The sequence below is a fragment of the Anastrepha obliqua genome, chromosome 1 (genome assembly GCF_027943255.1).
Source record: "Anastrepha obliqua isolate idAnaObli1 chromosome 1, idAnaObli1_1.0, whole genome shotgun sequence".
In the NCBI taxonomy this organism is placed as follows: domain Eukaryota; kingdom Metazoa; phylum Arthropoda; class Insecta; order Diptera; family Tephritidae; genus Anastrepha; species Anastrepha obliqua.
In genome coordinates, this window is record NC_072892.1 from 184,466,988 (window position 1) to 184,491,683 (window position 24,696).

The 24,696-nt window shown below is 37.0% G+C and overlaps 1 protein-coding gene across 4 annotated transcripts in view; it reads left to right on the forward strand.

Annotated features, from left to right (window-relative positions):
* The first annotated feature begins 15,357 nt into the window (after positions 1-15,357).
* The window catches only part of LOC129243955 (protein Skeletor, isoforms B/C), a 41,114-nt gene continuing 31,775 nt past the window's right edge, over positions 15,358-24,696 (forward strand). For 2 of the 4 annotated variants that reach the window (XM_054881451.1, XM_054881476.1), the window contains exon 1: positions 15,358-15,967. In XM_054881451.1, the coding sequence (XP_054737426.1) occupies positions 15,910-15,967 (58 nt within the window). In that variant the 5' untranslated portion in view covers positions 15,358-15,909. The remainder of the gene's footprint in view (positions 15,968-24,696) is intronic. The other 2 variants (XM_054881469.1, XM_054881459.1) reach the window with 2 other exon arrangements.

Genomic DNA, 24,696 nt, shown 5'->3' on the forward strand with positions numbered 1-24,696 from the left:
AGTTCTGTAAGTAGAGAAAAAATTGTTCTATGCCAGGCAGAGTCCTAGTAGAAAAACGTATATGACTACTTGGTGAAATATATATGTAACTTCGCATGACTAGAATAATTACATAATGTCTTTGATTAACCAAGTTAATATTTTTGTAACATTTATTTTTGGCTTAATTGACTGTTAATTTTTGACATCAAATTCATAAGCAATAAGAGTTATATTTTGTATCATCATACGGACGGACGGAAATTTAGTCTTAACATATAAAAATTGTGTGAGGTTTTTACCCGATCCGGTTGGTGCACAAATTTTGGGCGAATTTTATTAGGTCCTTATCGGGATATACACCTTTACCCAAAAGTGGGCGTAGCACAGACCATTTTTCAAAATTTTATTTGCGTGATATTTATTTTCTTGGGTTCATTATTTGTACTAAATTGGAATAATTTTACTTCATTTCAACAGAGATATGAAGTTCTTCTTTTTATAAAATTACCGTCATATGGAGGTGGGCGTGGTGATTGACCGATTTCGCCCATATTCAAAACCAAAGTCTTGAGACTAAGGATAACTTGTGTATTAAGTTTCGTTGAAATGTATTTATTTTTGTTCGAGTTATCGGGCGAACGGACGGACAGACGGGCGGTCAAACATGACTAAATCGACTTCTTTCATTATTCTGAGCGTCTTGGTATATAATGTTCCATTTCTATTTCTTTATGCTGTTACGTACAACTTTAATTTGAACAAAATTGCCCACAGGTACGCGGGTATAAAGACGATTTCGACTATTCTCAGAAGGACCAAACGATTTTTTTCTAAATACAGGAGTAAATTTCTCCTTTTCTAAATACAAGACTTTTTTCGTATGACGACCGACCTTGCCTACCATACACCTTATTAAAATATTATTTTTAGCATACATATGAACTGATGTTATTTAAAAATTAGCTAATAAACAACAAAACGTTAATGATCATTATTTCTGAAATCGTCATGGTGGGTATGCGTGAAAGTGACGAAAAGCGACCCCTTCTCTTCTCTACTCTCATCTTACAATTGCTGTACCTTCAAATATTTTTGATTTTGGACAAGCGACGAGCAGTTGCCCACGAAACATTGGCCTTGAAATACGCTTCGATTGCGAACGCACTGACTAACACGCACGAATAAAAAAGCTAACGTAGTCTCTTCCCCCACATACGCTAAGCGGATAGAGAGAAGCTTTAAATTTAAAACTTAGTTCTGCCACCGGACACCCTATAAAACTATTGATAGCTTTCGGCAATAGGTGAAAGCCATTACCGAATTTTTATAGCTTCAAGAATGCAATCGTAAGGCAAATGAGCCAAGTGACAATTATCTATGTTTCTAATTTCGTAGCGATCGTTTGATAAGATTTTATGTATTCCATACACGCCGCGGGACTTCTGTATGAGTTTATTATTTGTTGCCGCCAAGGTACCGACATGTTTAATCATCTCAAAATCCTTTTAGTCGGTACTTTTTGGGAGGTACATTGCTAAATCGTTTGAAGAGGTATTGCTAAATCGCTATCTGTATTCCAACTAATCCCCTTATGTTGTAAACTAAGAGCCGACGAAGGTTTGGAATAGGCTTTACTGAGACACTGAACATATTGCGAGTCATAGGTCGCACTGGAGCAGAATATATGATGCACTTGATGCAGTTCAATTAAAGCGGTTAATTTCATCTCTAATGTGATCAAACCAGTAGTGTTTGCTGATATCTAATCGTAGTACTTATCCATTCCCAAATGACTGATTTCCTTGCATCTCCGAAGGTATACATAGTAAAGTATGATTGCCCATCTTGTGGAAAACAGTCCTTATTCGTTAGTTCACAGCCCATTGCCTGTCCCTTTTCCGAATCGCTAGATAGTTCTTTTAATCTTAGATCCCTACTTTTTGCAACCTGAATCTAAAAATCGAAGTCATCGTGGTCTACTGTAGCAACTAAATAATTTCCTTACATATAAAATCGTCTTCCGACTGAACCTTTCACTGTTCTTGCTGACCTTCCAAAATGCCTATTGGAGTTGAACAAGAATTAGTTTTTTCCTTGTGGATTATCTTTCATCAAAAATGGTTTTGCCATATCGTGGTGGATAATGACTAACACGTAAACATGATTAAGATTTACTCCTCTCCTTCTTCTAAATCGAATAGTTAAAGTTTTCTAATTTTGAGGCTCATCGCGCTATTCTTAATTTTACCTATTTCTTATTTAGGGTAATGGTGAGCGAGTTGCAATCTGTAACAACTATGAATGGTATTCCTAGCAAATAAATCTGAACCCTTCTCGAAGCATAAATAATGGGGAGCGTTTCTAATTCCAAACTATGATATCAGACACAGCTGCCTTGGTGGCCTTTGACAAATACGCAACCGGATTCAACTTTTTGTCGTCCTGCTTTTGCAAAAGGACTGCCCCGAACTCATAAATACTAGCGTCGAAATGAAGTTCTGTTTCACGAGTAAGGTTATATATTGGTGAAAGGTGACTTCGCTGTTCCTGGCTATATACCTGGTTTTGATTTGTGTGGTGCTGTAGCGAGCTTCGGAAAAAAATATTAGTTTATTATTATTCTGTATAATCGGGCATAAACGCACAGATGGATAAACTTCTATCTGTTAGACTGGTTATAACCTCTGCGGTGAAGTATTATTGAAGCCTTTGAGTCCACTAAAGCGAGGATTTTTGCTTGAAATATATATTTTGCCTGGTTCTTTCCACCCGAAGTCTTTTACCGACTTCTAGTTTTTTAAGACTCTCAAGCGACTGGTTCAAGTTGTGAGTAAGTAAGTATAACAGGATTCACAAAATTTCACCTAATTCAATTTACAACATTATAGGTTCTAAAACAGAACCAATCGTCTATGCGTTTTCCCTTCTTTCTTGTCTTGATTGCCGCGTTGAAATTTTTGATGAAAATTGATGAAGTGAAGAAAATGGTATTGGCCAATCGTCGAATCACCGTTAGAGAAGTTGCTGAGAACCTAGACATATCGATTGACTCGTGCCATTCGATTTGTTTTCAATGATTTGGGCATGAAACGGGTCGCCGCAAAATTCGTACCAAAACTGCTCAATTTCGACCAAAAGCAGCATCGCTTGAACATTGCTAACGAGATGTTGGACTTTGTCCGCGACGACCCAAATTGGCTCCAGAAGGTCATAGCTGGTGACGAATCGTGGGCTTATGGTTATGACGTGGAAACCAAAGCTCAATCATCTCAATGGAAGTTGCCGCACGAACCAAGACCGAAAAAAGTGCGCCAAGTTCGGTAGAATGTAAAAGTTTTGCTTACCGATTTCTTCGATTGCAGGGGCGTTGTGCATCATGAGTTCTTCCCACAGGGTAAAACGGTCAATAAGGAATATTACCTGCACGTTATGCGAAATTTGCGCGAAGCAATCCGCCAGAAACGCCCGGATTTGTGGAAGAACAGAAGTTGGCTCTTGCATCACGATAACGCCCCTGCTCACACATCATTGCTTGTGCGCGACCTTTTGGCCAAAACAACACACTAATGATGCCACTGCCACCGTACTCCCCTGATCTGACCCCATGTGACTTTTTCTTGTTCCCGAAATTGAAGAGGCCCATGAAAGGACGACGCTACGCTACGATTGACGAGATAAAGACAGCATCGAAGGAGGAGCTGAACAAGATAAAAAAAATAATTTTTTTAAGTGCTCGAACATTGGGAAAAACGTTGGCACAAGTGCATAATATCTCATGGGGATTACTTTGAAGGGGACAAAATAGATATTAATGAATAAATAAATAGTTTTCGAAAAAACACAATATCCGCGATACTTTTACACACACCTCGTATTTTAAGGGTGCATAGTGCACCGACGGTGATAATGAAGTACGTTCCCTACCATATTTTTTGTGCCATATGCACTGGCCTGATCATTTTTAAAACAAATAAAAACTTTGTAAAGCGTTGCAGTTCCACTGGACTTCAATTTTGTTAATATATTTAGCAAAGATTACCTTTGATTTAATTGCACATGAATGTAATGTGTGGTACAGACAATTGCTGCATATAACAGTTGAAAACACACTTACATTGCAAATATACCTATACATATATATTTATATATAATAAGTTAAATAATAGGAAAATACTAGAAGTGTGTCAAAATGGGCTAGTACTGTGAAGTCTGATTTATTGCAGGGTAAGGGCGTAAACACGACACCCAGTTCTCTTCATTTGAGACTTTTTTCAATAAAATCCCTTAAACTTTTACATATTAATTTTAATTTGATAAATTTTAAATGTCGGTATCAGCTTTTTCGTCTAAGAAAAACGTGCTATTTTTTAATTCATGTTCAAAAGTTAATAGAATGTGAGACTCCTTTGAGTCGAAGAAAAAGAACGAAGAACGAAGAAAAATAATAGTCAAATCATTAAAAATGCAGGCGAATGGGAAAAATATACATTTATATTTTGTTGAAAATCCTTTTTGCTTTGTTAATACTGCACAGCATCTTTGCATTGACGTTGTTAAACCTCTATAACATACAACAGGAATGGATTCCCATGCTGCCTTGGCCTTTTCAAATAATTGATCCAAATTTGTGATATTGTCCGTACTGAGAACTTTTTTTACGTAGTTCCAAAGATGTTAAGTCGGCACTCGAAGATGCCCAATCCCGAACAGTAATCAAATTACATTCGAACAATTTTTTTGCCTCACGATAAATGCCGAAGCAGCAAAGTAGCGGCTGCCGTAGACCGGAAGTGCACTAGATCGAACCTCCATGCACGAAACACCCATTGATAGACAAAGAGTTTTCTAATAGCGGTTGCGCCTCGGCAGGCAATGCAAGCCTCAAAGTGCAGACTTCCTATCATCTGGACCTACTCCATTTATTTTCTTTTCATTATAAAATAATAAAAAATTTCGTTAAATAATAAAATAAACCACCACTGATTTCAAGTCCAGGATATGTGTTCTCGAGCAAATTCAAGACAACTCGGCGTTGTCGTTGCGATGCCAGATGGAGACCGACCTCTATGAATAAATAAAGTAGACATCATGTAGGATGTCAGCGCTATGACTGGGCTAAGCAGCACTGGGAGATCTGTTTTTGAGACGCCCTCCAGACCCTCAAACAATGGGGCTCCCAGGTATTTTAAACGAGTTTTTGATAATGCCGGACAAACGCACAGAAGGTGTTCTAAAGTTTCCTCAACATTCTCTTTGCATTTCCTGCATTTGTCCGTGTCAGCAATCCCTATCTTGCATGCATGTGCAGCCAATAGATTATGATCTGTTAGCACACCTATGATATATTAGTTCCGCAGTCCTTTCGCGAGAGCGTAAGTACGAATTGAGTCAGTTTTTTGTCGTTAGTTCTACACATGACTTTTGCTGTTTTGCATGTGGTTAGATTAGTCCATCTAGCTTCCACTCGCCTTTTCATGTAGTCGTCCATTTAATTGTATATTGTATTTAGCGGTTTTGGTATATCGTTCTCTTGTTCAAAAGGAAGTCTAACAGCATTTTTTGCTATCTCATCTACTATTTCGTTCCCCATAATGCCTTTGTGACCAGGCACCCAATAGATATTCAGCCTACTGTTTGCGGCTAGCCTTTCTATGGCCCCCTTCGTCGTCGATCCTCGCGGATCTCGCTGCCAGGTTTTCCCATAAGGTCAATAGGTGGCATGCTGAGAATCATTTCCAGCGCCGCCGTTGGAGTGATTTTTATCGCTTCTGTTATGCACAGAGCAGCGAGTCGTTGAATCCTTTCTAGTGGCATGAGGTATGTCAGTTTTCTTGTCGCAGTCCACCATACTAAGGCCCTATACAGCAATATCAGTCTAACTACTGCCGTGTAGCACCAATGCATCAGAGACAGTCGGTTCTACGTTACCGGAACGACCCGGATTTATATCCGGCCAAAGACTGTCACTTCAGCAGCATTCCTCATATCTATATATATAAAAAGAAGTTACATATCCTTGGTAATCTTATAACTCAAGAACCGCCAAACCGATTGACACAAAAATTTTAGAGTTCTTTTCTATCTTTGAGGAGGTGGTTTGTGTGAAGTTTGATTGAAATCGGTGCAGCCGTTCCTGAGTTATGACATTTTATGTGAGTAATGGTTTCCTCTCATACGAAATGCCTGTATGGGAAAAACAACAACAAATACACAGCCGCTTATGAGCGTTTCTGTTGTATTATGTTAATATTAATTTTGGACGAAAATATAATAAAAACTGGAGCATTCAAGGAACTGGAAAAACATTTTTAACTTTATTTAATTTGGCATAATTTATTTAGCGTAAAAAATTGAAATGGAAATTAAAGAATCAAAGTTTAATTACAAGTTTTTATCGGCTCTTTCACCTTACCTGTATATGTACATAGGTGACCACCACAATCAAATTTTAAAAAAGTACAGAAAAGGCTATTGTGACATCTTTAGAAAGTATGTTGAATGAAAAAAATCAACTAATTCAACTGTTTAAACATTTTACGAGTTCTATAAAGAAAACTTAATATGAAAAACTTCTTGCGATATAAAAAAAACATTTTATGTATGGTGGTGCGAAGCCCACTGGGAAATGCTAGTATATTATATATGTTGTTTATGCTGCTACAACAACAACAGAGGTTGATAGACCTCAAATAACGCCCAGCATTCTTTTACATGCGTACAACGCGTTACTGGCCTTTTTCACCCTTTCCTCAACATTGCGCTTCCACAGCAATTTACTGTCTAGTATTACTCCGAGGTACCTTGCATGATTTTTGAGAAGTAGTTCGTTGTAGCCTAGCTTCGGGAGGTTCCACGTCGGGACCTTGCACTTCCTGGTAAAAAGTACCATGTCCGTTTTTCCGACGTTTATCCCTGGCCCTGCGCGAGATGTCCATTGGTGTACCATTTTAAGTGTGTTATTGATCACATTACTGATGGTGTCCAGGTACTTTCCCGTAACCACTATAGCTATGTCATCTGCACTAGTTTTGGCGCCCATCCGTCAAATTTCTCCTCCTCGTTAATTTTTCGTATTGTTCTTGGCATAGACGGATTCTTGGATAATAGTTTCCTAAGTCTAGCCACTTCGTTAGTGTCTTCCATACTGCTACAGAAGTCTTTCCAAGATTCGCCCTTAGCTTTACGTATCTCTTTCTTGTATACTTTTAATAGATCCTTATACTCCTTCCAACTCATTGTCAGCAACTTTGGCTAACCTATAGAATTCATGTACCCTACGCCTTTGTACTCCTAATTTCTTGTTCCACCAAGGAGGCTTCACCTTGCGTCTATTACGCGTTTGGGGCAGGATCTTTTGAAGGCTTTGCCGAGAGTATTTACAAACAATTCAACCCCTTTCTCAAGTGCAACGTGTGACCTATATTTTCGGGGTATCATTGGTGTTTTTGATATTATATCCCTATACAAGTCCCAGCTCGTATTCTTAGGATTTCTTAAGGATATAAGTTTATTTTTTTAGCGGAATATAACCTTAGCTTATGTATCTGTGATCAGAGAATGAAGGCTTACTCAACACTTCCCATTCCTGTACCATAACATGCTTGTTTGTGTAAAGTGTTAAATCCAGTACATTCTTCGAGGTTGGTCCACCATATGTGGGTTCTTCACCTCTATTAGCTATTTCTAGGCTACTCTGCAGAATATAGTTAAATAGTGAGCCCCTCGGACGTTTATGTCTGCACTACCCCAGATCGTGTGATGTGCATTTGCGTCCGTTCCTACCACCAGAGCGTGCTTCTTTCTGGCAGCTGTTTCTACCAGCTTCCGAAGCTCCGTCTGTGGTGCGTCTTCATCATACACCCAAGGAGTAATGTCTCATCCTTGCAGCCCTCCACCGCCACCACTGCCAGATCGTTTGAAGAGAGATTATGATCAATATAAGAACATATACTTTTTTTGACCATTATCGCTGTTCTCACCTTATTTTTTCCAATCGGGATGTAGGTGTTGTAGTTATGTGACTTTAGACCGGAGACTATGTTGCCCGATGCTATCCATGGTTCCTGGATTAGAGCCACATCGTAGCCGACTCCCTCTATGTTGAGCAGGAGCTCGGCTGAGGCGTTCTTACTTTTGTGGAGGTTTATCTGAAGGACCTTCAGCATCTTGCCTCAGTACCTTCTCGGGGTTGAATACTTCCTCCAGCTCCACTTCCTGTATATTGAGGGAGGCTTCCAGGATCTCTTCTAAACCGAGATCCTTTTCCCCCTCCCCCGCAACGAGCGTGTTGTGATTGTCATCTGCCGGGTTGCGCTTTTTGAGACGAAGGTGCACGCTACCAACTCCCCAAGCCATTCTCCCGAATCGCGCGTAAAGCAGGTCCTCTGCCGGCTTGTTGATTTGGACAAAGTAATCTTGGCCTCCATCAGCAGTTGCTGGTTTTGCCACGCTCAACACTTTCCAGTCGCCTGTCGGCACGTCTGTGTTCTGTCTTTGTAGTAGTCGCAGTGCATTTTCCGGTTTTACCACTCGCGGAATGAAAACCTTTGCCTTCGGTATTGAGGGAGTGCAGCTACGATCAACAATTTCTAGTGATGCCCCCTCCCACAGGCCTTGAAGCGTTTTTACTCCTTCATTTAACCATGTGAGCGTGGGGTCATCCCATGCACCATTTTCGCAAACAGAGTTTCCAGTAGCTTCATTTCCACTACCTTCCACCGTTCCTGCGACATTCGCCCCAGCTGGTCACTACGATCAGTGAGTGCCACGATGAGGTGCCTCTTGGTAATTTCACTGGCCGCTGCCGCTGCTTTCGACGTCGTAGGTCTTTCGTCTCCGTTTTTCGGTTTAGCCATCTCGTGCCTTTGCTTCTGCTTTTTCGATGGCACTGAGGCCTCGCTATCCGCAGAACGCTGCCTCTTGATGGCTAGCTCTTCTTCTATTTTGTTCGCATACTTCGGATTGGAGGCTGCGAACATTGGTTATGCTGCGTAGAAGGCGATTTTTGATCTCCTCTCTGGCCCAAGCCAACCGTTCCTCCTCCTGCTTCGTCAGGTTGAGCTTGCTGCCAAATCGGTCACAAACTTTGACCGCGGCCTTGTATCGAGCTTTGGCCTTAAGCTTCTCTTTATCGGGCTTGATCCTTGGCCTGTTCTTGCTATCCTCCGCGATGAAGAGCGTTATGTGTGTGTTTGGCAGTAGCATTAGCCTGCTCCCGCTACAATGGAAGTTTTGTCGCTTAAGTTGTTATTTGTATTCATCTTTTTCGTACTCGACGAGGCGAGCGCAGTGGTTTATTTAAATAACGGGGAATTCAAACGGTCCACCACGGCAGCGCGATATGCCGTGGCAAGGCCACAGTTACTTCCTAAGGCGGCCCGGTGTTAGGAAGGCGCCGTTGAAATACAGCCGGTGAACCCCCTGGTTGCAAACCATCCAATGGGCACGGTGTCGCATAACACCCTGGATTAGGGGGTGGGCAAGGAGAGGAAATAACGGGGTGAAAGGGGTTTGAGGATGACAAAGGGATCTTCGTCGGTACGGTGATCTTCGCATGGTGATTGGATGGCCACCAAGTACGCCGTAAAGCAGATGGAGGACTAGCCAATCCCCTTATGGAGCTTCCCTCTTAGTTCGTGTTGGGTCGGTCCTCATGATATGGGGGTCAGACCACCACTTAAGCCTCATCCCCGTGGCAAGGAGACCAACAGGATGAAGGTTTCAAATCTTTAAAAACCATAGTTTAAGCTTTAAAAACCATAATTTTTGAAACGTTTAATTGTATTGAAATAACACTATAAGATAATCCGGTATTTTGTAACTCTGTTATCTGTGTGCTGGAATTCATTTTTTTTTACTTTCGGTATTATTGCATCGTTTCAACTAAAGTGAAGTGTTATAGGAATACTTCAGATACTTTTTTTTTACTTACTTACCAGTTATAATATAAAACATAAAGCAATTCCCAAATTGTGAATCAAGACCGAATCGTTCTTAAGTATGATATTTTTCTCACAAAAATATCACCAAGCTGCAAAAAATCAATGCGAATCCTTCAAGAGAAATAGATAATTGAACGCATTTGAACAAATGTTTTTCCAGCGCAAAAGGTACCGTTACGGCATCCTACTCGATAAAACATGTACATATGTATGTACATATGTGTATGGCTGCCAACGCATCGTACTTAAATATTTTTCAATGGTTGTATGTACATATATATGTATATGTAATTATGTAAATTACCCCGCTCATTCCCACATCAAATAATGATATGCTGGTTCTGGCATAAACTTGTAAAGTCTTCCGTTTATAAAAGAAAATTAAGATACACTCCATAAATCGAAGGGAAAGCTTGGCCAAAACCCCTCAAGGTTATAAGAGCCACGATATATGTACACATAGTAGAAAAAGTCTGCGTTCACCTATGCAAATATTCTTTGCATTAGAAAAAGTTCAAAACAATAAATATTTCAGAAATTTTTTTTAATGAGTTTTATTTAGTTCACTTAACCGTAACTATCACACATATTTCGCTACCAATAACAAAATCAAATTTAAAATGAGATCACATAAAATTAAAAAGGCCATTCAAACTAAACGGAAAAAGTTTGCGTTCACTTCAATAATAATAAAATAAAAGTCTTAAGATCATAGAAATGTTTTAAAATTAATAGCTAGTTGGATATCCACGCCTTTTTATGACTTCTAGAAGGCGTCTTTTCATTGATCCAACTAGTTTGGCTGTTATTTCTGGACTTATGGCTTCCCATTCCTATTTAAGCGCGTTCTTAAGCATTTCCTTGCTAGTTATTGTACGCTTTCGTATTTTTTTTTTTCTAGAACGTCCCATAAGTGTTCAATGGGGTTAAGGTCAGGTGATTGTGGGGGTGTGCGAAGTTGTTTTGGAACATTATACAACAACCACAACCTAACAATCTCTGCTGTGTGTTTCGGGTCGTTGTCCAGTTGGAAAACAAATCTTTCACCGAGTCCCAGTTTGCTTGCACTTTCTCTCGAATTCGTTTTTAAAATATCGAGATAATCATGTCTGTTCATTATCGACTCAATAAACTGTATATTTCCAACGCCCGAACTAGCCATACACCCCCATATCATGGCACCTCCTCCCCCATGCTCTACCGTAGGTACCAGATTTTGCTTTCCAAGTGCCGTTCCGTTTTTCGTCCAAATAATTTTACGACCTTTTATTCCGAAAATGCAAAACTTGCTCTCATCTGAAAAAATCACACTATTCCAAAACACAGGTGGCTTGCTTACGTATTCCTTGGCGAAAGCCATCCGCTTAAGTCGATTTACTCGCGATATGAAGGGTTTTTTTCGGGCCACTCTGCCGTGAAATCCGATTCTTTTTAGAATTTCTCTTACTGTATCTGGATGTACTTTCTTTTGGTATTTTACTTCTATGTCTTTTGAAATTTGGCTTGCTGTTACTCGTGAATTAGACTTCACAACACTAGTTATGTTGCGTTCTTCTCTTTCCGTCAGTTTTTTTGGACGCCCAGAACGAGGCTTAGACTACAAACAATTCGTTTGCTTGAAGTTGTTTATCATTCTTTGGACCGAGGAGTATTGCCTCCCAACAATTTTCGCGATTTCACGATAGCTCTTCCTATTTTGCCACAAACTTACAATGATTTTCCTTTCACCAATATCTATTTCTTTTCGCCTTTGGTCCATAGTAACAAAAAATGTATTTCTAATATCAATTTTTCCCTCTTTAGATTTGTTCTTAACCGCGTCAACTACATGAATGATTTAAAATTAAATTTAACGTAATTGCCATGCAAATAATCGTCACTATTCGAAATTAACGCACACTTTTTCTGCTCAGCCTATTTAAGTAACTGTACTACAATCCCGTTATCTGAACACGACGCAGCTCAAACTCCAAAAAAGTTTGTTCATACCCTCTACGAATAATTTTCTTTGAAATAAGTGAAAAGAACTAAGTGCCCATTTACACGATGTCTCCACTGGAAGGGAAACATTTTGTTCGGGGGTGAAGGACGGCCGGGGAAGAGGGAAGGGAATTTGTCTCCTGTACTGGCGACACGCTTTGCTCTTCTTATTCGTATTTCCAATCTTAAAGCAATTTTTGACAGTTGCTTCATTCGTTTTCTGCTTTTGTGGAAGAAAGTTCTAAGTTATGTGTTGGTTTTCATACAAACGGAAGAAAACAACGATGACAAACATCCGAACGCTGCTTGGGAAATGCACGATTATTTTTGCTAGTAAAGTAGGTATAATTTAAAATATGATAGTTATGGGACATGTTTATGTTGAATTCTAAGTTTTCGCCGCCTTTTTAGATACTCAAGTTAATTTTAAGTTAATTATTTACATATGAAGTATTTTTAATTTAATTTTTTTTATTCAAGTATAAGAATTTATAAATATATTTCAATAAAAAAAACAACAAATTATTTATTATTTAACCAGTTTGCATTTTTCATTCATATATTTAAGAAATTTTTGACGAACGTTTTCCGCTTTACATGTAAGCGCGTGCGAGAATACTTCCGAACCAGACGATGCTAAAGTATTAAATGTCAAAATGTCGCCGAAAACAATTTTGCCCGTGTGCCCGCGAATGAGACATGAAAAGAGAATTTCCAGTGTCTCCATTCCAGATGTCTCCGTGTGTAAATGGGGTGTAACTGAGAGTTTTAAGATAAACACGTTAAATTATTTTAATACTTTATAACAGTGGGTGAACGCAGACTTTTTCTACCATGTGTATATATTATAAAATATATATTAGTATATACATATGTATAAATAAATACATAAATACATAAAACGTAAGAGAACCTGATATGAATTGTTCTAAAAGCGAGATGTTGAAAATTGTAGCTTCTGTGATTATTTATGGCATTTTTTATTTATTTTTTTAAGTGCTTAACCACTTCCAATATATTTATACTATTGTATAATAATGATAAGTAGGATGAAGAACAAAACAAAATCAAACACAGTAGTCTATGGTACACCGAAGCTAAAGCACTGCTTAATTTGTTGTCGTCATTAATGTACGAGTATGTATGTTTGTATTATTAACGATAGCCATCTTCTTTTTAAGTGAGTTTAAATAAAACAAAGAAAAAATAAAAAATTATATCAGCAAAAAAGAACTAAGCGTCTGCTAGAAATAGAATCAAGAGGTTTTATGGTATATTGTAAGAAAGTTCTTGTTGTTGTATATGTATGTACATATCCTTACAAGAACATTGTCAATCCACTGATCGTACGCGAGACTGTCGGAGCAGGAAAAAGTTTCATAAGACTGATGGACTATGCCAAAAATAGTGCACGTGTGATTAACCTCTTCCCTAAAAAAACCTATCAAATTATAATATCTCTATATCTTTTTTTTAACAAAATATTTATTTTAATTGTTTCATTAAATAAACAAAAAAAACACAAAATTAACAAGTAAGGAAGAGCTAAATTCGGTGGGGACATTTTAGTAAAATTTAATTTGGGCTAACTGTCAATTTTATCAAAAATCAACGAAAATTTTGAGCCACTTTAAGCTCACATAATATTATACTAGAATTTAATTGGCTACATTTTTTTAATTCTGATTACAATTTTTTAAATTTTGATGAAAATTTGTTACATTTTTATAAACCTTAATTTTCATAAAACAATAATGGAAATTGAAAAACAGAAATAGATAAATAGTCAAAACTTTTGAAACTGTTCAGATGCTGTAGTTTTTTCGCGGGCTGTATATTAATAATTCACTTCGCGAGTGGCTCCTGCACTTCCGCGGCTTCCAACTTCAGTAGATATCTTGGCTGTTTCTTTCTCACATATGTATGAATGTAAAATTAGCTTTCAATAATAATTGGTGAATGCGTCGTTTCCGCAATTATAATGACAATAATTTCATAGTTCATCTGCCGGTGCTGATGCAAACGAATAACTTGGCTATTTCACTCTCGCGCATATAAAACTATAGCCAACTTAATGAGTCGCGCATGTCCCGTTTTGGCAAGCACAATGGCAGTAAGCAATTTGAACGCTAATCTGAGGGTCAGCGCTGATCTTTGAGTGTGAGTGTATGGTAATTCTATGAGCAACTTCCCTGCAGTCAAAATTACTAGTTCTAAACTAACGTAATACCAGTTTGCTATGCAGCTGACGTTCTAGTTCATAATGGACAAAAAACTTTTTGATTGACTCTATCAACATTTACTCGTATATCCTCGTTTCGTTCTTCCTTAACGTTTGAAGCATTCTATTTCATTCTAACAGAAGAATAATAGTTTGCATACACCTCTAATAGATCATTTTGCAACTGGAACTATTCTAATCACTCTCGAACTAGTGTGACTTCTTCGATCAAATCGCAGTTCATGAAGTAGGATGTTTGCTGAGTATTTTAGCTTTTTAACGGCGGATTCTTGTAGGGATATGCGCTTGATTGTGTTAGTTAGATGATCGTAAAATATTTATACAAGTAGAAGTTACCTCTGGTACCAGACTTAACAGCTGTCAAGTGGTTTGGACACCAACGCCGCACAGGCAGCACCTGTAATTTTACCGCAGGTTCAACACTCGTTATCTGCGTCATTTATTAATCAAATAAGAAATTATGTATGTATGTATGTACGTTTTTTTTATTTAAATAGCTTATTGCCAGTGAAATGATATTCCTAATTCATTGCTCGATACCTTAAGTCTTACTTACCTAAATTGAGTAAATACACGCATAGAAATCTATGAGTCTCTGAATGCCTATGTAAACATATTTTATGGCAACAGCAACAACCAGTAACAGTACAATTGTTGCACATTAAATTAAAAACAACGATTCGCGCTCTCATTTAACTACTGGTCACTCAAATCAGCGTCGCTATCTTACTGAGGATTTTTGTTGCTCAGCCAAGAGTTGCGCATGCGCAGCGAACATTTAAAACAACTTGGGTGTTGCGTAGTGCGCAGCCTCAATATACGAATATGAATTTGTATACCTGCATGTATTTACATATTTATTTACACGAGTATTCGTATGTAGAGTTGGAGCACTCCAATAGAGCTACAAAGCAGAATTGCATCTGTGGCCGCTGCTAGTTAGAGGGGCAGTAAGATGCCAATAATACAATAATTTTATAGTAAACATCTCTTAGTACCAGCCATATACCATATAAAAAACAACAAAACTACATAAAAAGCAAAACCGTGACAGCACCGACAGTGGCATCAGCAGCAGCAGCCGAAACGGTAAACATCTATTGTTTTATTTGTAGGTATGTTAGCTATCGAGTCTGCCAAGTAAATTCGTGTCTTTGGTAATGGCCGACAGAGCCTGGTCTATACGTTTGGCGTTCATTACGGTTTGGTAGTTAGTGGCGTTCGGACGTGTTTTAAAGAGCAATGAATTAAGTTGTTCGCTTTGCTCCAACTGAGTTTTTGCCATTTATGAACAAAAATATACACACACATTTATACGTACTTGCATATGCTTGTACATATGTGGCGCACATCAATTGCGTTTGTGACAATTTGAAGTCGAAATTTTTTAAAAAGTGCGTTAACTAATAAAAGTCAACAGTTAAAAATCTAATTTGATTGTTTCGTAATAAGCCAAGAAAGCAAGAATCGTAGTTCTGTGAGTCTAAGCAAAGTAAGAATCGCATTTTGCAAAAAAAGTGATATCGAAAATTCCACGAATGATGTGTAGCATTTTTAAAAGATAATTTTAAAATCAGACTACATATATGTATTACTTTATTAGAATCCATTTCAACGACGTACTATGGGAAACACTATTTAAAAAAAAGATCAAAGAAAAAACTTTTACAAATAGCGATAGTTGTTGCATAATTAACGTATAATACCTCACTCTTTCGCAAAGGATAATAACAACGTTCACAGGACCGCACCGCCAGCTCTAATATGGCTCCGTCTAAGCAGATTTTCCTAAACATCGTAATTGGATTACTTTGCTACAGGTGTAAGTACATATATACATACGTATATAACAAATGTGATAGATAAATTTGTCTGTCATACCAACTAAAAGTTAGACTGGTCAAGCAAAGAGTAAATTTTTAAGGCAATAATAAAATTTAATTCAGTTAATTGAAAACGCAGAAAAAATTAAAGACATCCATACTTACATATCCAAGTTTGTCTTATGCATTCAAATGATGTACTTACATAGGTATTTCATGTACTTGCATCACCTGTGCATAAACCATAGTTAATCACACTGGCCGATCGCTTTACGCACTCCCTTACGCCCGCTAAATGCCTCCACCTTACACAAACATACTATATGTATATATGTATGTAGTTGTCATGATAGGTGAGATGATGTATGTACACACTTTTTACATATGCATGTGTATACATACACACACACGTACATTTTTATATATCAGTGTACATAATTGGGTCTGCGCATATTTGAATTTGATTAGCATAAAATACATACATACGTACATATGTGCATATGTGCATATACATATATAAATGTATTTTTCCTTGATACAATTCCAAAAAGAGGCTGCCGTCTTCGTTGTTGTTGGTATTGCATGTGGTTGTTGTACGTTGTGCTACTGCTAAAAGGAAATTAGTTGCTTGCTGTCTGTTGTCGATTGGCCATTGGCTTCTCGATGTGCCGTTTGCGCCTGCGTCTCTTTTGCACCCTTGCTCCGGCTCCAAGTTTGCATTCGTACCGATAAAAGCAAAACTGCGGCGAATGTTGCGAAAAGTAGGTCGCCTGTAGCATGATGGATGCGCCGACGGTCCGCTCACTGGTAAGTCAGCTAGATGATAAGTTGTGCAGCAATTTCTGTCTACTCTTCACCGATCAAAACACATTGTTGTTTGTTTTATTGTAACGAGTACGTTTTTGGACATATAGTATTCTCTCATGAGTGAATACAAATGTTTTAGTCGCAGGAAACAAATTGTTTTTAATGAATATATAGAAAGACATGTAATCATATTCAAAATTTAAATAATTTAGGAAGTACACGAGCAGCAACATTCAGGCCGATTGCTAACCGATTTAGGAATATCGTTCGTATGTTCGTAAGCTCGTTACCTGGACCTTTTGATATTGTAATGCAGGTACTTAAACTCCTGTCTCCCATCTACACATTACCACGATGTTGTCGCACCCTTAAGGATTACGTAAACCTCGGCATTGCTTGTGCCCATCACCCTCGACATATATGTATGTATGTATACGCACGTATGCGTATATGCACAAATCCAGATTCCACAAGATGTAAAACCGGGCTCGGTGTTAAGCCAATATTGTTCTGCTCAATACTTCATGAGGTAACTGAAATGCACTAGACTATATCCCCAGAAACGTTTACTTCCTCCAATAATTGGTAAATTAGCATCGATTTCTTCTTTCTACAAGTGACCAGCAAGTGGCGCAAAGGGACAGTAGGTACAGCAATACTGTTTGGGTCTTCTAGGAAGTCGGCTCTGCTCGCTTAGAGAAAGATTTTATGGGAAAGCGAAAACAAATCAAGCGAGCAGAAGGGAACTTAACTCAAGGCTTACATGAGCAAGTTTTCGGACAGTTCGCCATCTAAACCAAACTCACACAAAATGACAAAATTATTCAGCGTTTACATACCGACATAAAAGATGACACACCCTGTATTTATATTAATTATTAATACTTTAACCCGAGGATGCATGTTCGTTATACTTCTATATAGTCTGCAAGGTACTTTGTACTGTAGATTAATATTAGTTTGGGGATAGAGAGCCATTATTTTCTCAGTAGATGGCTGTAATGACCGATCACAGAAATAAATGAAGTTAACGGGCATGTTAGTAGTCATAGCATCAAAAATTTTACGCAAGAATAATGGATTTCTTTTCCCCAAACTAATATAAATAAATAAATTCAAGAGTTCCTTGTCAAATCATACGTGTGAGCAAATTGAAAGACAAACCTTGAATGTGTAAATGTATGGGAAACGAATGTTTTTATCACCGCCTATTTCGTAGGCAATTTGTTTAGATCAACGCTTCCAAGTGTATATGGGAATATGACATAATTTTTTCTTTTTGCGAATATTCTTAATGCAGAATCGCAAATACTTATAAACGTTATTACTTACTAATTTTTTTCCATGTTTTCATATTTTTTGTTTAATTTTTTGTTGCGGTCAGCGAATTTCTTTACAACTATCCACGAAATAGTCCAGTACTGCCAAATGCATTGCTGCAAGCGATTGGTGAACCGAAGGCGCTATAATTGTGCATAGAAGTTAACATATCACCAACTTATTTTTTGTAAGAACGGAAATTCGATTAAAAAAATTCAAATAAAGCTCCAAAAATATTAAGTTCAAATACAGTCCCAGCATAAGTATATATTTTCAGATATTAATACGATTTAAAAAATATCGTGCTTAGAATATTTACAGTACAACTTGTGTATATTATACTACTTATTGCTTCTTCTTGATTGTTGCGATAACCTCTTACGCGATTTTGGCCGAGTTTAACATAGCGCGCCGTCGTTTCTTTCTCGTGCTAACCGGTGCTAATTGAAAACACCAAGCTAAGGCAAGTCCTTCTCCACCTGATCTTTCCACAGAGGAAGCCTTCCTCTTCCTCCGGTACCGCATCGAATACTTTAAGAGCCAGAGGGTTTGTATCCATTCGGACGACATAACCCAACCAACGAAGCTGCTGGATCTTTATTCGCTGCGCTATTTCACCGTAGTTTAAAACCACAGACACTTACAGGTATAATGTGTAAAAATTCCGAAATCAAAGCGAAACAGTCTAGTACTGTTTTAGTGTATTTGTATGTGTTGGTGAATATTTATAAATGGTAAAGAGAGTCGGGTTAAAACTGTAGGTCCCTCCATTTGCGAAGCGGCATCAATACGCACGCCACAAATAGGAGCAGGAGCACAGCCAAACACCGAAAACTGGTGTAAGCGCCAATTATATGTACATATATACCTAAAAGGGGAGCCATCTGCAATTTAAAAAAAGACATATTTGAAGTTTAAAAATATTGTTAAGCAATTTTGTGAATAGAAAACAAATGTTTCATAAAGGCCAAGTACGGCATTTCGCCATTATTATTGTGTTATGAATAGCCCCAATTCGCTTTTCAAAATATCAGAGTACAGTGAGCATTACAAGTTATTACTTTGGATACTATAATATAAAATATTATTTGACGAGAGAAGGTCACTATGAATCAACATTTAATCAATGAAATATGTAAATAATCATTTTTCCAAATACGAAGTTTTTTTTTATGTACATACATACTATATATCATATATGTACATATTTATTTTTCAAATTAAATTTTTTATATAATGCCTCGCTCTGAAATCAATACATGTATCTTTACTGCAATACTTTCGGACTTTATTGGCTGTCACTGCCAAAATAGGAGCATTACTTATACCAAAACAGTAAGCCATACAACTTTTTCAAACTACTTTCTTTCTTTCTACATTATAGCGATAAAAGTTTATTTTGCTATCATGGTTTATAAAACAAACTTTTTTTCGAGATTTTTCAGGATACAATTTCTTTTTCAAATAATCTTCCTCTTTAATTTGTCAAGCCACCCATAAACTTTCTTTTATTGCCTCTAAAGATCGATGTTAACGCCAGAAACAGTCCAAAGAACCAATACAGTCAATATTGTCTTGGAAGCTTGGCTATTTGAATAAAGTTACATTTTGCAACTATTCGGGATATAAATTCTTTTTACAATAATTAAGCAAAAATGGTTGAAAAGTATTGAACGATGGTTTTTATAGCATTTATAAGAACAAACGAGATCAAAATACAAGCACCCGTAAACAATGCAAATTATTTTTTTTTTTAATCTGGAGGCAGTAATTCTGATATTTTCATCCTTCTAAATTTTTCTCACTTCTCCATATTCTTTAAAGTATCAAAACTATACAGCGAAGTTTAGGCAAGCATTTAGGGTAAGTAATACTAGGGCAGTACGTTAAATTCAAAACTATTCCAAAAGATGGCACGATAGGTTCTTTTTTTATAAATCGGTTATGAACTCACAACTATAATACTAGTAAATATCCAACCGCTATAAGGCTGCATTTGGATTTTAAAAATAGTTTGATTATATGGGGCCGCCGTTCCCGAATGGATTTGTATGTGACTAGCATTCGGTGGTTCCGTGCTCAAACCCACTTTGGACATAAAACACCAAATGATAGTTTTTTTCGGTCGCTTTTCGGCAGACCACAGCAAACCTTCGTGTGTATTTCTGTCATGGAAAAGCTCTTCACAATGAAACCGTTTGCCGTTCGGAGTCGGCATAAAGCTGGAACCAGACAACTTTTGGAACAACGTGAAGACGCACACCACAATTTGGAGAAGGGTATCGACCAAACATCTTACAATAAATGTACGTGTCAATTATATAAATACATACATTATAGTGCCCTATACTCCTATGCTTATACGAATTTTTTTTCTTAGAAGAATAACCAATGAATGACTCACAAAAATGCATATTCGTTGGACAACGAAATAGCGCAGTTATATGATACTGAATCATTAGCTAATATAATTAAAACTATTTTTTCGGTAAATTCTTGTTTGTTTCAATAGCAAATGTATTTTTTCCTTTAAAATCATTATTGTGCATGAAAATGGGAAAATGCCATCAATTGTATTAGTGCCGACAAAAATAGGCTTAAAAGAAAAAATTCGAACTTTTCGAAAGATATCCTTAAAAAAATAAGCGTGACCTTTTAAATCCTCTCGAGCGATAACGCTGAAAATAAATGAGGAATATAGCCTGAATATGCCAAGCAGACCTGTGCGAAGACGCCTACATGAAAATAAATTGTATGGGCGTGTCAGCAGAAAAAATGTGCATTGTCTGGAAAATAATACTTTTTACGGTCAAAAATAAAATTAATATGATTGGTCTGGATGGGAAGACTTTTGTTCATTGTGGCAAAACCCAAGAGTTCAATCCCCGGTACACAAAAAACTCCATAAATTCTCAGAAATATGATGGAGTCATATTCCTCCGACTCCGTTCCACTAAACTGGTGAAAAATTGACTTTCCAAAGAAAAAATTACAGTCCTGGATTGGCCATGTTGCTGGTGCATCTCATGCCTCTTATCCACCAGTTCACCCATGTGAGCCCCGAACTTAGCCCCATTGAAAATCTGTGAAATGATATTAAGGTTAAGGTTGGGCAAAAAAAAAATTTAAAATGCCAATGGCAAGAAGCACAGGAGACGTTTAACTCTATTCCAAATGAGAAGATGCGAAATGTTTAAAGAAAGTTTACATCGCAGATGTGACGTAGTTTGAAAAAGTAATGGATGGTCTAATAAATACTACAATAAATATAATAATTAAATAAACAAACTTGACCAATTCGAAATGCGAGCTCTTTATAATTTTAGAAATTTAATTATTATGTATGGCGCCTTTTTTTAATAATCTATACTAATATTATAAAGAGGAACACTTTGTTTGTTTGTTTGTAACGAATAGGCTTAAAAACTACTGGACCGATTTTAAAAATTCTTTCACCATTCGAAAACTACATTATCCAAGAGTAACATGTATTACATTTTATTTTGGAAAAAATAGGGTTCCGTAAGATATTTGGATTTTTCGGACACAAACTGAAAAATCTTATATATAAAATAAAGTCAACTTTTTGTTTGTGTTCGCTAACCGGCCGTGTCTGCACCGAACCAAACTTACACACAATGTTAAGAAGGTATTGAAGATGGTTTCCGTATAGTTTGGATACCTATTGGTGGATAGGGCTCGAGATATAGGTCAAAACGTGGACCCGGGTAACCTTCGGATGTGTATGTACAATATGGGTATCAAATGGAAGCTGTTGGTGAATGCTTTAGTTCAGAGTATTTTTCATGCCGTTCCGTGACTAGGGTCTCGAGATAGAGACCAAAACGTGGACCCTAGAATGTGTTTGTACAATATGGATATCAAATTAAAGCTGTTGGTGAATGCTTTAGTACAGAGTATTTTTCATGCCGCTCCGAGACTGGGGTCTCGAGATATAGGTCAAAACGTGGACCCGGGTAACCTTTGGTTGTGTATGTACAATATGGGTATCAAATGAAAGCTGTTGATAAGTGCTTTAATACGGGGTAATTTTCATACCTATTGATGACTAGGGTCTCGAAATATATGCCAAAACGTGGACCCGCCGTGTCTTTGCACCGAATTAAACCAAACTTACGCACATTGTTAAGTAAGTATTGAAAATGGGTTTCGTAAAGTGGTTGTAATTCGGAGCACTGGCAACGGGTACTGCGTTCTTTTGAACCAGCCATAATGTCGCTTACTTTTTTAACGCTTGGGGCGGAACTGAACTGTCAAATTGACAGTGTGAGTTACAATGTGTCAATATTTCTTTCTGATTTGGATGCCATAAGGAAAAAACGTAAGTGCAACATGTAAAAATTGTTTGTGAATTTTTTTGGAGTGGATTTTGGAACAGTGAATAATTTCTTACGAAATTTGAGAATTTAGTGTGAAATCCGAATGAAATTATGTGTTCGTGGAAAAAACAATTTTTTTCGTTTTTTTTTTTTTTGAAAAATATAAATGGATAATGGTTAAAAAAGCTCCAATGCTTAATAAAACATATAAATTGAAACGAAAAATTCATGGATGATCAGGAAAAAAGACGATTGTTTATTCATATGCGTTGATTTGAAATTTAAAAGCAATCTTCTTTTTTCCTGATTTTTAATTTATATTTTATATTTACTCAAAAACAAATAGAAAAACAAAAAATATTGTTTATGCCAAAGCGCTTGAATAAAGAATAAAGAAATAAATAATATGAAAACCATATATTTTCTGTTCTAAACCATATCTATTCTATTTTAGTGTGCCCAGCGAAGGGGGCCGGGTTTGCTAGTATAAACTAAAAAAATAGCACCTGAAGTCACAGTGAAATGTGTAACGTGAGCAATGAATAAATTTGGATTTGAATGCTTTGAACCGGATCATTTCGTCCCCTTAGTATTAAAATAGCCTATACATTTTTTGATGTTTTGAGAAAATGAATTTCAAACTTTTTGTCGAAAGTAGCTCTCACTCAAATCTCGTTATGTCTGTAAATATTTATTATTTTTTGACTGACGTTTTGACCCACTTTGTGGAACTATAATTTGACAAAATGTTTACCACATATAAAATCGACGATGGAGAATCCAAAAATTAAAAAAAAAAATAATAGCCTATGAGTACATAGGCTATTGTTATACTAAGGGGACGATTTGTTTTTTCCCCCAGTGATGCGCATTTTCATCTATTTTTCCTAATACCGAATAATAAAAAAATGAGCATTTTTGCATTAATCCACGAAGTCAAAACTAATTACGCACTGTGTAACGCGGTCATGCAATCTTACCTTATCAAACTATTTAAATGTGGTACCTGATTTTGATAAAATAACATACAAAATGATCAAATGATCACTTATCTCCATCCTAAAACCCAATAAGAGCGTAATAGGGATTCAGAGTGATAAATACGTACTGGGGGTCCAATGGCGGAACTAGGTCTACCTACGTAAACCGCCCTCCTCTGGGTTGACGTTCCTGGTCAATGGACAAATGAGCTATGCCAGCCCAGGTCTAACCATACCAATTTGAGCGATGCTTGTACTGAAATAAAAGAATAGATGTGCAAAAATAACTGTTTTACTAGGTTATCAAAAAAAAATCATCATTATATGTTATTGTAGAGATGTGGCTGTTCCTCTGTCCATAGCTGTATATTTATGTATATGCATATTATATGAAGGAAGCCACCTTGAATAGTTGTGAACTAATTTCCGAAAACCAAAAAAGTATGGTATTGTGTTTGCTCGGAAATTGAACTTGCATCCTCTAAATAATTTACATCGACCTACCTCATACACATATGCACATGTGTGCGTTTTACGTGTGAGCTAAATAAGTGTGCAAATATCATGTTTAGAACTAACTTGAACTACATATGATCTAACTTACTAACTATGAACCAAGTCGCACCATAAGGTCCCTAGAAACATCACGATTTCAGTGCCACCTAACGTATCTACTTTTTGCAAACATAGTAATTCAGTTATGCAACCAAAATTTATTGTACTTATGTTGAGTATGAACCAAATATAATTTTTACAAACTTTAGCACCTTCTAGCCGATCCATAAACCTTCGCAAACGTGCTCACAATGACTAGGAGTGCATACTTTATAGATGTTGTGCTTGCAACTACTAGACCGCCGACCGTGTTTTCAAAAATTGGGCTTTGAAGCCGAGCTCTTTTAGGTATTCATTTATCTATGTATATTCTTTCCAATTTCGATAAATACCTGTTCCTGCGGCCGGCGGGTTATTCAAAACCAAAAAAAATATATATAAAATAAAACTTGAACTAATATCAGAAAGCTAGCAAAAAATTTGTTGAAAACTCCATAAACAACGTACATATATACACATTCATATATGCGTTGCGGAATACATATGTAAATGTATGAAAATTGTTGCTGTGTGTACTTTCTTTATACCTTGTGCGAGTATATGCAGTTTATATCATACGAAATTTCAAATTCACGACCCAGAAAATAGCCAAATAAAATACCGAAACTAAAAGAAATGCAAAAAACAAAAGGAATAAAAATAGATACATTTAATAACAACCTCAAC